The sequence below is a fragment of the Adiantum capillus-veneris genome, chromosome 19 (assembly GCF_014529385.1).
Source record: "Adiantum capillus-veneris isolate H3 chromosome 19, ASM1452938v2, whole genome shotgun sequence".
In the NCBI taxonomy this organism is placed as follows: Eukaryota; Viridiplantae; Streptophyta; class Polypodiopsida; order Polypodiales; family Pteridaceae; genus Adiantum; species Adiantum capillus-veneris.
The window spans coordinates 86958109-86972847 of record NC_140949.1 but is presented as its reverse complement, the minus strand read 5'-3'; the positions used below and the strand labels follow the sequence as shown (position 1 = coordinate 86972847).

The 14739-nt window shown below is 48.1% G+C and overlaps 1 protein-coding gene across 1 annotated transcript in view; it reads left to right on the top strand.

Moving 5' to 3' along the window:
- Positions 1-14739, top strand: part of MEE49 (Ribosomal RNA processing Brix domain protein) — a 96651-nt gene that overhangs the window by 20283 nt on the left and 61629 nt on the right. The window contains exons 2-8 of the mRNA XM_086490883.1: positions 8149-8229; positions 8314-8409; positions 8498-8581; positions 8677-8746; positions 8816-8898; positions 8985-9064; positions 9169-9267. Coding sequence (XP_086347009.1) covers positions 8149-8229; positions 8314-8409; positions 8498-8581; positions 8677-8746; positions 8816-8898; positions 8985-9064; positions 9169-9267 — 593 coding nt within the window. The remainder of the gene's footprint in view (positions 1-8148; positions 8230-8313; positions 8410-8497; positions 8582-8676; positions 8747-8815; positions 8899-8984; positions 9065-9168; positions 9268-14739) is intronic.

Below are 14739 nucleotides of genomic sequence, written 5' to 3'. Positions count from 1 at the left end.
TGCAGCCTCCGTCGATGCTGTGTAGTCCTCCGTAGTCGTGGGCGTCTGGATCTCCCTAGCTTGGTCGCTCGGTTGATCAGTGTGCCTCTGGTGTGAGGCGGCAAGCTCTCCTGTGGTAGTAGGTCCTCCGGGTGTCCAGTGTCTGCTCTAAAGAAGTTTGTGATCCGTCTTTGAGACTGTCTGGCCTGTCCCCTCATCAGGCTCTCTCTGTGTCTGCGCAGCTCGAGCAAAAACAGACCCAAGCATCTCTGATCCTTGTATCGCATGACTCTGGAGAGCGGTCCAAAACCCTCTTTGAACAAGCAGTGGAAGCGGCCGCGTATCTCGTAGTAGACTGGGCAGTGGCATGTGTAGTGCAACTCTGTCTCGGGCTCCAGGTCACACAGGAGGCATGTCCTGGCCTGTGCTGGTTCTCTGCTGTATCTCCCAGTCTCGATCCTCAATTGGTGTGAAGATGTGCTTATCTGGCCAATAGCACATCGTATCCCATGAGACAAGTGGGTGTCCATTTATCTGGGCCTCGTCACAAAACTTTCCTCCGTAAACTGGAGAAGATGCTCTTTGTAGAAAGCCATCTTCGTGCCCAGCTCCTGTGCTGGCTATATCCATGCCCCCCTTGTGTCTAGCTGAGTCAGGTCCTGGCGGATGAGCCTGGTGATCTCTGACTGTGTAAGAGTCAGAGAGGGTACATCCAGTGAGTACTGGAAGGGGAGCAAAATGTCTATGCTGAACCCATGCGCTTGAAACCATGATGTCATCTCCCCATACTAGCATGCTGTATCTCCCTGCATGGCTAACTGTCGAGAGGACCCAAGTGTAAGGCGGGCATATCTGTTTCTAGGAAGTTCCCACATGCGGTGTATGAAGGAGACATATCTGATGAGCGCCTCAACCACTAGTGGGGGGGGGGGGGGGGGGCAGCTAGCTCTGCTTAGATAATGGCACGTGGTACTGAAGCCTCGGCTCTAATGAGCCGCGAGATCATAGAGACTAGTGGCTTCTCCATGTCCCTCCATCCATCAGTGTGACGTGTCCTCCCGTGATGGTCCAATGAAGGTCCCCAAATCTCAGCTCCACAGAGCAATACAGAAGCCACCCGGGTGTTAAAGAGCCAGAGCTTCGTTCGAGGCTCCTGAAAGTGAACATGTGAACACATCCTCTCCAATCTACCCAATGTTGCATGGGCTCTGGTCAATCTAGCCTCTGCTGCTCTTCTCAATGAAAATGCTGGTACACTAAAAACCACTCCAAGGTAGGTGTAAGCATCTGTACACTCCACTGTCTCCTGGCCGTATGTGAATGGGGGCGCTGACCTCCTGATCCACTATGGGGTGGTATTAAATACCATGACCTTGGCTTTACCAAGGTTGACAGACAAACTACTTTCATGAGCAAACCTATGCAAAGCATCCAAGTGACATTGCATCCCCTCCGGAGAGTCGGAGATCAACACAATATCATCAATATATAACAATAGTGGAATCCATGTTCCTACCAGTTGTGCACCTCTATCACCATCTCTCTCAATGTAGTCAGAAACCTCATCCACATACATACCAAATAGAGTAGGAGAGAGCGGGCAACCCTGCTTCACCCCAATAGTGGAGTGAACCGCTGTAGATAGGCCCTATGAGGTGCGTACATGCCCCACTACTGACCTGTATAGTGCCATGACCCCCCAAATGAGCTCTGTGGGTACTCCTATCTCATGTAATTTGCGCATCAATCTAGCTATGGGTACTGTGTCAAATTCTTTGCGGAAGTCCACAGAGCTACAATAGATCCGTCTCCCATGTGATCTGCCCTCCTCAATGATGGCTCTGAGTGTCAAGATACGGTCAAGAGTAGAAAAACCTCTCCTGAATCCTGCCTGCCCGGCTGCGCATATCCCCTTCCTCTCTGCCCATCTACTCAGCTATTGCTCAAGAATGGATGCGTACAATCGTGCCAATGTGTGTCCGATCATAATAGTGCAGTAATTCCCAGGCTCCATAGTGTCTCTTGACTTGAAGATAGGTACAATAGTAGATAGGCTCCAAGTATTAGCTAGCCCTCACACATGGCACGGTTAAACATAATTGCTAGGAGCTCTGCTAGTAGATCTCTGGCATGCATGAAGTGCTCAGCCACTAAGCTATCATGATCATATGCTCTCCCAGTCCTCATCCTGTCAATGGCCTTCCTCACCATCTCAACGGTGAAAAAAGCACGTGTGGGGGCATGGATCGGGGGGGTTGGGAAGGGGCGGCTGTCCAAGAACTGTGTACAGAGATGACGCGTATTGGCCCCAAGCCTCTGTAGAGGTAATGGTGCGGGGGGGGGGGGGGGGGGGGGGGGGGGGGGGGGGGGGGGGGGGGGGGGTGGCCACACTAGGCATCGGAAGTCAATCTGTGACTGTCTGTGAGTGATGTCCCCCAAAAGCACCTCCCTCTGTGAAGTATAGCTCTGGTCTCGCGGCATTCCTAATCATACCAGCTGTTCTGGGGTATGCTCCCAGAACAGCGTCTCTGCTCAGACTGTGTGTGTGGGTATGCCTATGTTGCTGCATCATGTAACGTCTGTGTCAGTATAGTAGTAAGCTCCTCCAAAGGTCGCCCTGGCTCTTCTGTACACAAGCGTCTGCAGATCCCATCTATGTATACAGAGTCTGTCTCCCGCGTGAAGGTGTAGCGAGTAGGGGCTATTGCATGTGGCCTGTGTGCTACACTAGACTGGAAAGAGATGGTCAGCGACACAAGAGCATGGTCCACTTGCCACACCAATAGGACTGGGTCCAACCATGAGGTCTTGGATACTAGAGATGAGACTCGGCTGTGCCATGACATAATCCAGTGTGCTAGCTCCATGTCTGTGTGGAAAAGCATGTAAAAGCCCCCCGCAGTGGGAAATATCTGTAGGCCATTCAAGATGACCGATCCATGTGCAATTCCCATGTCTATCAAGTGTCGTCCATACTCAGTGTGCTCCCCATCCTGTGATAGTCTGGATAGGCCCATCTCCACAACATCCAGCTCTCTCAGCATCTCCTCTGAAGTATCATAAAAAACTGTCTGATGATGGGCAGTCCTAGCATTGAAGTCCCCTAGAATGATGATGTCACCATCTCTAGAGAACTCCCAGATGTCATCATCCAAAATAGAAAAGGGGGAATGTCCTCTGGGTGGTGCATACATTGACGTACTCGGGGGAAAGTAGCAAATAGCAATGTAAAGATATTTGCTTGTCTCTGCTCTCAATCTCACCCACATGTACCTAGCTTGCTCATCCCTGCGAGCTATATGTATCAATGGTTGGAACTCCTCCCTGAATAACACTGCCACTCATCCTGAGCCCCGCCCTCTGTGCTCCGATCGTGTCTCCTGTCTACATGCGGTCTCCCATATGTATCCACTAATGTGAGGCATAGACTGCCGAGGGGCCTGATGTGTCTCAGAGTGGGAGATGATATCTCTCCCACTAAAACTTTCCTCAAAAGCACCCATATCAAGACGCATAAATCCATACAATTCCAGGTAGCAACTTTGAGTGTGGTCCCATTGGTCTCACACCGTCATGTGGAGCGTGGCTCCAATATCACCACTCTTCCATCTCGGTAAAAAGCAATCTTACCTTTTTCCCTTGCCGCTCTAATCTCTGGCATTACCTCTTGCATATGAGCTATCTGTGGGAGGGTAAGGTCATCCCCGAGAAAGATGCCCGTTTTCTTAAGAGTTGGTCTCTTCTTCAAAAAGTCCTCCTTCGCTTCCATGGAGGGAAAACGACGGATGAGTGGCCTTTCTTTTGAGGTTTCTCCCTTGTCCCATTTTTCTTGTTGCCCACTCTCCAAGGTCTTGAATGTATCGGTTCATGAACCCCCGTCAAAGCCATGAGTTCTTTTACCTCTTTGTCAACATTATCTTTGTCTTTAAGGCCGCAAATCCTCACATGTAGAGAGCGCGCACGCCTTCTTTGCTCCTCTTCTAGTGTCAGGTTAATTATGGTGGATGTGGACGTAGTTGTTTCCTTGCTTTTCCCTTTCTTGGCAACCTCAATCCATTTCTCAACCTCATCTGCCTTGTGTTGAGTCTTTGTAATAACGTCCACCCAAGAGGTCGTCATTTCTTTGTGCTGCTCTTCCCCCTCTTTGATGGCTCGCACTTGCTTTTTGATCGTGTTGAGCTCTTCTATTACTGAAGGTTGCAATTCTCCCTCTTCAAGTGTATTTCGTGATTGTACCTCTGTGAGCTCCCTCTTGAGTGATGCAATCTCTTCGTCTTGGGCCATCACATGATCTCCCAGTGTCGCTATCTTGCTTTCTTGGGCCAACACGCGTTCGTCGAGCATTTTTATTGTGCCCAATAAGTTGCGGTTGATCTTGTTAATTGTTTCGGTCATTTCTTCTTTGCACTTTTGAATTGCATTCTCTAAAGGGTCGAGCTTATCATTCTGTTTCCTCATACTTGGTCGCCGCAAAAAACGAGGGAATTTTGCGATGGTAGTAGGAGACCGCACTACACGCACCACACTATGCATACATGTTTTCCCCACTTTACGCATACATGGCATACATTTTGCCTTTCCTGCAATTTTTGCAAATCAAAACAAATTCCCGCTCTCTGCAACTGCCACCTCTGCAATTTCTGTAAGTTCTGCAAATTCTGTACTGTAAATTTCTGAATTTTACTTGCAATTATTGTTTTTCTGCAGGGCTGAGAAAGCCTTTTGAAACTCGTTTGGAAATAAACTCGTTTGGGAAAAAACCTGCACCTGCCAGGGGGGGATGCTGGAAAAGCTGGGCGGTGGGGGGGGCACGCCGCGGGTTGCGTACTGTGGGGAAAGAGCTACAGGTTACGCACGCGAAAAACGCGAAAACAGGGGGGTGCGCTGCAGGTTATGCGAGGGGTGGGCTGCAGATTACGCGCGAAGGGGGAGAAAGGGAGGGGTGAGCTGCATGTTACACGAGAGAGAGAGAGAGAGAGAGAGAGAGAGAGAGAGAGAGAGAGAGAGAGAGAGAGAGAGAGAGAGAGAGAGAGAGAGAGAGAGAGAGAGAGAGAGAGAGAGAAATGAAATGTTATATTAACGTCTTCAAAAGGCCATAATGACCTATGAGACCCGAAAGTTACAAAGTGGTGGATCTGATACAAAGTCAGAGTAACAAAATAACCTAACAACAATACAAAACAAAGATATATACTATGGGGTCCGAAGTTGATCGATGTGAACCAAGCAAAAGACCAAGCAAAAAATGGGTGGCTTGTTGGGATAGCTGAATCACAAGAGATCTAGCATCGGTCGTTGGCGAATCTCATCAATTTCCTCCCTGGTTAGTAGTCTGACCGGGCGTCGTGCATGTCTGGCCAGCGTGCTCCGAATTTTCTGTCGTAGCCTCCGTCGATGCTGTGTAGTTCTTCGCAGTCGCGGGCGCCTGGATTTCCCCAGTTCAATCTCTCGGTCAATCAGTGTGCCTCTGGTATGAGACGAGGGGGAGCTCTGCTGTGGGAGTGGCTCCTGCGGCTGTCTCGTGTCTGCTCTGAAGAAGTCTGTGATCCGTCTTTGAGACTGGCTAGCCTCGCCATTCATCAGGCTATCTCTGTGTCTGCGCAGCTCGAGCAAGAACAAACCCAAACATCTCTGATCTTCGTATCCCATGACTCTTGAGAGTGGTCCAAAACCTTCTCTGAACAAGCAATGGAAGCGGCCTCGTATCTCGTAGTAGACGGGGCAGCGACATGTATGGTGTAGCTCTGTCTCAGGTTCCATGTTACACAAGGGGCATGTCCTGTCCTTTGCTGGTCCTCCGCTGTATCTCCCCGTCTCAATCTGCAACTGGTGAGAAGATGTGCGTAATTGGCCAATAGCACATCGTATCCCATGAGACAAGTGGGTATCCATGTATCTGGGTCTCGCCACAAAACCATCTTCTGTAAGCTGGAGAAGGTGGTCTTTGTAAAAAGCCATCATCGTGCCCAATTCCTGTGCTGGTTGTATCCATGTCCTTCTGGTGTCTAGCTGGGTCAGGTCTTGGCGTATGAGCTTGGTGATCTCTGACCGTGTAAGGGTGAGAGATGGTGCATCCAATGAGTAATGGAATGGTGGCAGCCGGTCTATGCTGAACCCATGTGCCTGAAACCATGATGTCATCTCCCCATACCAGCATGTTGTATCTCCTTGTATGGCTAACTGTCGAGAGGCTTCAAGTGCTATGCGAGCATATCTATCTTGAGGAAGTGCCCATGTGCGGTTTATGAAGGAGACTGATCTGGTGAGCGCCTCCACCACAAGTGGGGGGGCCGCTAGCTCTGCTCGGATAATGGCCCGTGGTATTGATGCCTTGGCTCTAATGAGCCGCGAGATCATAGAGACGAGAGGTTTCTCCATGTTCCCCCATCCGTCTGAGCGACCCGTCCTCTCGTGGTGATCCAATGAAGGTCCCAATATCTCGGTTCCATAGAGCAATGCTGAAGCCACCAAGGTGTCAAAGAGCCAGAGCTTCGTCCGGGGCTCCTGAAACTGAACCTGCGAACACATCCTCTCCAATCTACCCAATGCTGCGTGGGCTCTAGTAAGTCTGGTTTCTGCTGCTCTTCTGAGTGAGAATGTAGGTCCGCTAAAAACCACTCCAAGGTAAGTGTAAGCGTCTGTGTACTCCACAGTCTCCTGGCCGTATGTGAGTGTGGGTGCTGACCTCCTGATCCACTGTGGGGTGGTATTAAACACCATAACCTTGGTTTTACCCAGGTTGACAGACAAACCACTTTCGTGGGCAAACGTATGCAGAGCATCCAATTGACATTGCATTCCCTCCGGGGATTCGGAGATCAACACTATGTCATCAGCATATAACAAAACTGGAATCCATGTCCGTGCCAACTGAGCACCTTTATCCCCATCGCTGTCAATGTAGTCAGAAATCTCATCCACATACATACCGAAAAGAGTGGGAGAGAGCGGGCAGCCCTGCTTCACCCCAATAGTGGAGTGAACCGGTGAGAGAAATGAAATGAAATGTTATATTAACGTCTTCAAAAGGCCATAATGACCTATGAGACCCGAAAGTTACAAAGTGGTGGATCCTATACAAAGTCAGAGTAACAAAATAACCTAACAACATTACAAAACAAAGATATCTACGATGGGGGCCTAAGCTGGTTGATGTGAGCCAAGCATAAAACTAAGCGGGAAAATTTGGGTGGCTTGTTGGGATGGCTGAATCACAAGAGATCTAGCATCTGCTGTTGGCGAATCTCATCAATTTCCTCCATGGTTAGTAGTCTGACCGGGCGTCGTGCATGCCTGGCCAGCGTGCTCCGAATTTTCTGTCGTAGAACCCGTCGATGCTGTGTAGTTCTTCGCAGTCGTGGGCGCGTGGATTTCCCTAGTTCAATCGCTCGGTCAATCAGTGTGCCTCTGGTGTGAGACGAGGGGGAGCTCTGTTGTGGGAGTGGCTCTTGCGGCCGTCCCGTGTCTGCTTTGAAGAGAGAGAGAGAGAGAGAGAGAGAGAGAGAGAGAGAGAGAGAGAGAGAGGACAAGCCCTCTGAGGGAAATCTCTGAACAAGGCTCTGCCAGGCCTCATCAATCTGCCAGAATGGGCGCTCCCTCTCTCTTCTATATAGGGCTGCAGCCAGACTGAAAAATAGGGTGCCCTTTGTAAGTGGCACAAACACTTAGCAGACTGGACAATCAAGGGACAATTCTCAAGACCTCTAGACACCAGAGGACCTCACAAGGCTGGGCACAGCCACAAAGAAGTCCTCTCTCCCTAGATCTAGGGGGGAAACTGAGGAGATGATGTAATCTCTGACAGCTAGATATGTTGCCTTCCACGGTCCATGACTTTTGATCCCCACATATGTAGCATTTTTTTTGTCATGATATGCAGTGTTAACTTGTGGATTATTTGGAAGTCTAGATACGAGCTTCTAGGAGTAGTCAGTCAGGATGATGAAGGGAGTTCCTAATCATAAAATATAGCTTAGAAGTATTGTTGTTAAGTGAGATCATAAGGAACAACGTTAGCAACATGAAATTGCCAGTTCAAATAGTTTACATTGTTGACCTAACATACAATGAGCTCTGTTTAAACTGGAATGTAGTGGCCAATGGTAATTATTACTGCATATTTGGATGTGAAAAATCTTTACGATTCATCTTTTGATTTTTGCTTTGCAGCCACCACCCAGAAAGGCTCCACGAACCATCGAGAACACCCGAGAGGCAGATGAGACGATTGCCCAACCTGATGATGGGGAGGTATACACATGTATTGTCATTTTATCCTTAAAATGAAACAAGCAACACCTTTGGCACATCTGAATGTAAGGATTTCCATGGCAGTTACATGCTGAGGATGCAACAGATGAGTTCAGTGCTCACTTCAATCATGAAATTACTCCGCAGTTGTTAATCACTTCTTCAAGATGGTGCTCAACGGTATGACTTAATCGGAGTCTTGCAGCACTCTTCAAGCTCAGTCACAAGATTACGGTGAAAACAATTGGTTCTTTATGGCATTTTGCAGATCACAATCAAGTTTATCGCTGAACTTCTTAAAGTTCTTCCAAATGCTCATTACTATAAAAGGGGCTCATATGAGATAAAGCAGGTGGTTGCTTCTCTACTGTCATGGTTCTATCTTGTGCATTTCTATGTGTATCTGTACAGCTTTTAAGACTGGATCGTTGCTTTATTCCTTGGCAGATTGTCAAGTACGCAAAGAATCGGAACTTCACTGCTATCATCATTGTTCATGATAACCGCAAGGACCCTAGTATGTATTTAATTAAAGAAACTAAAATACAGTTTATCTTTTAAAGTTCATTGGTGTGACCCTTGCCAGATGGAATGCTAATAATATGTCTACCTGAGGGACCAACTGCACATTTTAAGCTTTCCAGTTTGGTTCTCAGCAAGAAAATAAAGGTTATCAATTTTGATTCCTGGCGCTTTCTGCTCTCATCTGACTGCCAATTTTTTTGATGCTAATCATGTTATCTGCCATGAAACAGGGGCATGGAAAACCGACAAGTCATTTACCCGAGCTTATCTTGAATAATTTTACAACAAGGATAGGGCATAGGGTTGGCAGGTTTTACACGTCTTTTGAAACTTCTCCATGGTGCCTTTATTGATGCCCCATGCTGTGATTTGCGATCTGTGTCTAAGCAGGCGGTGTGTTGAATTTATAAACAGAATGATGGCCTCCCTTTTCCCACAGCAGCCAAATTTTCGTGGCAGGCGTGTGGTCACTTTCCATAATCAGAGAGACTTTATATTTTTCCGTCATCACAGGCAGGTGTTTAGTTTGCAGCTTTCTGCATAAGGTCATTATTTGAAAGGTGTTCTATATGCTGTATAATGAGCTATGTTGAAAACCTAAATGGCAAGCTTGCGAGCATGTTTGTTGCGACATGTTTTCCTTTGGGTGGTGACGTCTTGCATGTGGTGCAACAGTGTTGGCTGTATAATCTAGAAATATAGATAAACTAGCATCACAGAGAAATGCACTTCTTCCAAACTATTTATAATGTAGATCTGTCATAGCACAGGAGGATATGTGTTGAGTTTTCATCCAACCAACAAGATCCTCCTCTGAACCTGAGACAATGATCTCATCCACGTACAAGATGATGATACAATTATCACCATCTTTGAGAGGCACATGAAGGTTATCATTGGCATGAGAACGCTCAATACCCATATAAATGAGATAGCTATTGATCTTTTGATACCAAGCTTTGGGTGCCTGTTTGAGATTGTTGCTAAATTAGCTATAGCTTAACAACTTTACCTTCAAAATGAACAGCTGGATCCATAAGAGAGAGGGTATATTTCGGCTGCTCAATCAAAGGATGACATCGAAGACAGAATATCCCTAGGACCATCTTGGAAGAGGTATTCTAGTGTGTCACTCTAGGGGAATGCCTAGAGCACTGTGAAAGGAAATATCTGTTGGGCCACCTCAAACGAGTACTTCTAATACAATCACATTGGATGGGTGACATAATAGGGAAGGTTTATTCTACCATTCAGAACCAACATATGTGATGTGACATGGGATGGGTGACTTAGAGCACCATGAAAGATTTGTTCCATAAGTTTGGTAAGGACGTGACCAAATTTTGACAATTCTGGTACGTCACAAGGTGGGTAACGGGAGCATTGGTATGAGAATGATTTATGGTCTAAGATTCTGGATTGAGTAAGAGTCGTGTGCAAGAGGCAAGCACATGAATGAAGATGGGTTATCAGTAGTTGAGGAAATGCGGTTGCTTTTGAAAACAGCGAGTTGCTTTTCATGAAAGCAGATGTTTTTCCTCGAAAGGTCTATGTCAACATTGCATCTGTGCATGAGATTGCGTCTGGGGACGCCTGAGAAGTGTGTATGCGAGCATAAAGGTAACATATGAGTTTTTTATTGAGTTGTGCACGATTTTCAAAGTTGTAAGGTGTCTGGCCGCCCATAGTTAAAAGAGCGCAGCCCAATACTCGATGCCCTTTCTTTTGAAAGCAGCCTCTTTCAAAATAGTCCCCCACACCCCACCCCCCCCCCCCCCCCCCCCCCCCCCCCCCCCCCCCCCCAGCCGCCCGCCGCCAAAACAACTTTTTTTTTTTTTTTTTGAGAAAAAGATCCTTCTATTAGTTACTGAAACTGCCCATAGGGCTACAACCACCTCTTCAAGAGAGGGCTACAACAACCATGGTGGGAGACTCTCCCAATGAAAAAACCAGCATATGTACAATGGGGCTAAATCAAGAAATGGGGGGAGGGAAAATCCACACAGGTCGTCGGTAGTGCCATCGGAGTACACCTTGGACCATGGTGTAGAAAAGCCTCTTTGCGCTCCCACATGCGGTCGGAGCTGCCCTGTAGTCCCTCGAGCTGTCCTCTGAGAGTGTGGATCAGCTCTAGCTAAAAATCACGAACAGTCTCTGTTGGTGGCACAGGGAGAGCCTCAAAGATGCGGAAGCAAGGGGCCCGCCAGACGAACCAGAGTGTTAGGCCACTGAGGAGCTCCCAACACTCCTCTCTCTCACTGCACCACTCCTGTGGAGTAAGCTCTGTAGCAGGCTGGAGTGTAGGTCGCCCCTCCTGCATCACTATCATCCTGCTGGTGGAAGATAGCTCAAACTGAAGTGCCGGGCCCGTGAGGGTTGACCAAGCCGCTGCTCCCCAAGTGTACTGTCGAGCCGTGGAGAGAGCATGCATCAGCCGAAGAACTCGAAGCCACACGTGCTGGGCCGAAGGACAGTCCCGTGAGGGTTGACCAAGCCGCTGCTCCCCAAGTGTACAGTCGAGCCGTGGAGAGAGCATGCATCAGCCGAAGAACTCGAAGCCACACGTGCTGGGCCGAAGGACAGTCCCAAAGACAGTGATGCTGACTCTCCACAAGATGGTCATAAGCTGCACATGCGACTGAGAGACCACTATGCACTAGCCAGCTCCCAACTGCTGTAGCTCTGTGTGCGACCAGCCACTGAAACAAGGTGACTCGCCTCGGCTGTCTGGAGTCCCACAACCTCTCTCAGAAGGGTGCCAAGAACTCAACTGTGAGACCCTCCTCCTGCCAATGGGGTGCTGCAGCGGGTGAGAGACCACTATGCACTAGCCAGCTCCCAACTGTTGTAGCTCTGTGTGCGACCACAATGGGGTGCTGCACATGCGGCTGAGAGACCACTATGTACTAGCCAGCTCCCAATTGCTGTAGCTATGTGTGCGACCAGTCCCACTGAAACAAGGTGACTCGCCTCGGCTGTCTGGAGTCCCACAACCTCTCCCAGAAGGCTGCCAAGAACTCAGCTGTGAGACCCTCCTCCTGCCAATGGGGTGTTGCAGCGGGGCGGGCCTCTCTCTGTGCTGCTAGTATATGACGTCCCAGTCGAACAGTGTACTGAAAGAACGGGACACCTGGGTGGTTTGCAGAAGAGAAGGGGTCCCTCCAGAGCCACTTACCAGGATCCCAATGTACTCGTGCCAGTGGACAACACTCCCAAGCCCACAGCTCCTAGTGTCGAGTCTCAAGAGCTACTAGGTCAGGATCGATGACACAAGTCCTCCCACAGATGCCCACTACTCTGATTTTTTGAAACAACACTCTGCCACCTGCGGGGCCTCTACCGCAACTCGCTGTAAGCGTCCCCCACCCTGAAGCTCGAAGAAAAGGGATGGAACAGTCTCTGAGCAGGCCCTGAGTGAGATGAGAACCCCCAGTCCTGTGAAGGCCCATCCACTTGGGTGCTACTGGCTCGAGAGGCGTGAGCCACCCAACTGGAACTGCCTTTGAGATCCGCTTCAAATATCTAATCTTTCGTGCTGAGGAATGAACGAACCTTCGCAGCACTTTCAACAATCTCACATGGCGTCTTCCTTGTCGAAGAGTGTATCGTGTTATTGTAGGCAAATTCCACCAAAGGTAAGTTCTTTTCGCATTGAGTCTTCTGATCCGAGATACAAGACTTCAACAAATCTAAAACCATTGAATTCGCAATCTCAGATTGCCTGTCAGTCTGCAAGTAGAACGATGACGAGAACTGCAACCGCGTGCCAATGTTCTCCCAAATTGCCTTCCAAAACAAACTCATAAATCTGGGGTCTCTGTCGGAGACAATCGTCTCAGACGTGCCATGTAATCGGAAAATCATCGTGATCATTCTGTGTAATCGAGAGATAAGGGTGTAACAATCCCTGTGTCTTATGCCTGTCAAACTTGATTCTGGCATATTGCGGACAACTCTTCCACGTCCTTTTTGAGTCACGGCCAAAAGAAGTATCTCTCTACCCCTTTCATGGTGGTATCAATGCCGAAGTGACCCGTAAAAGGTGGACAGTGGCATTCAGTCATAACCTTTTCCCTCAACGGCTGTGTAACGCACAACATAGTCAAGTAGCCTTCCCGAAGGGAGTATCCAGCTACTATCTCCCCATCCCGTATCCGTGTGAAAATATCTGCAAAATCTGTATCTGTGGCATACTGATCAACCATATCCTCGAAGCTCCTATGATGTATCGCGGAAACAACCAGAACCAACGGTTTCCGAGACAAAGCATCTGCCACCACATTCTTCTGTCCCTGCACATGGACAATCTGGAAGTGGAACTGTGACAAGATGTTCGCCCACCGCATCTGCTTTTCCGAAAGCTGCTTCAGTGACAAGAAGTAGCGCAAACTCTGATGGTCTCTAAAGACAGTAAAATCCGCTCCGAGTAGGTAATGCCGCCACTGAGTAAGAGCATGGATAACCGCCAAAAGCTCTTTCTCATAAATCTGTGTTGTCATCTCCGGCCTAGAGAACAAACGGCTCTCGTAAGCTATGACATGGCCTTCGTGCATCAACACCGTACCCAGACTATGACCACAAGCATCACAATATACTTCCAATGACTTCTGCAAGTCCGGCAAAGTCAAAATAGGTCCCGTAGTCAATTTCTCTTTCAATGTCCGAAAGGCAGTCACGTCTGTGGGTCCCGACGAAAAAGGTACTCCTTTCTGTGTCAAGGTATGCAAAGGGGAAGCAACCTCTGCAAACTTTCGTATGAACCGCCTGTAGTACGAACACAGTCCCAAAAAGCTTCTAACTTCATGGACATTCCTCAAATCGGGCCAATCACAGATAGTCTCTATCTTGGCCGGGTCCCTTTGCATCCTACTACTGACACAATGTGTCCCAAAAAGTGTATCTCTGGTAGGAAAAATTCACTTTTCTTTGCATTAATCACTAACGTGTGATCGTGTAATGCCTGAAAGACTTGAAGCAGATGATCTCTGTGTTCTGCCTCATTCTTGGAGAAAACAATGATGTCGTCAAAGAAAGTGCCAACAAAAAGCCTGTACTCTCGAAAAATCCTGTCCATCATCCGGTTAAATGTCGTAGGAGCATTGGTTAAGCCAAAAGGCATCACCAAAAACTCAAATAACCCAAAAGTCGTCCGAAAAGCTGTCTTGTAGACATCTCTCGGCGCTATCCTGATTTGATGATATCCACTCTTTAAGTCAATCCTGCTAAAGCACGAGGATCCCTGTAACCTGTCGAGTATATCATCGATCCTAGGAATCGGAAATCTGTCCTTGATGGTGATTCTATCTGCCTTTTCTGCCACATTCCTCAGCTGCTCTCGAACTCTCAGGCCTGTCGTCATCTTTATCATTCTGTTCTTTCTGTGCCTTTTTAGGGCACTTCGCGGAGATATGTCCATGTTCCCCGCATCCAAAGCACTTCCCCTCTCTAATGAAGCGAGCTCTCTCCTCAGGAGTAAGCTTGGGTGGTGCATCCTTTTTCTCTGGGTTGCTATTTTTTCTTTCTACTTTCATTCCCAGAAGTCTGTTCGGTTCGTTGTGTCATGGCCTCATCTGTGGGATAGGTCAGACTGTCAGAGTGAATGGCAAAGCCCCGCTTCGCATGACTCATCAACTCCTGAATAGAAGCTGACTTTTGTTCCAAGCAGTGATCTCGGATCTCTGTAGGTTCTTTCACAATAAGCATTGATTGTATCTTTCTTGGTCATCCGAAGATGGTTCCAAGCAGCTCGTATATCTCGTTCATATTCTTGTGTCAACCAAGAAGAAATAAAAAGCTTCTTATATTTCATCCATTTAACTGGCACAGTCTTGTTTAAAAGAAGCGTGGATCACCAAGTACGAGCATTCCTCTTAAAGTAAGAGGCAGCTCTCCGAATCTTGGAGTGCTCTGAATAGCGTCCTCCCGCGAAAGCAATGTCAAACTGTTGTATAAAAGACAAAGCCTTCGAAGCATCTGAGTATCCTG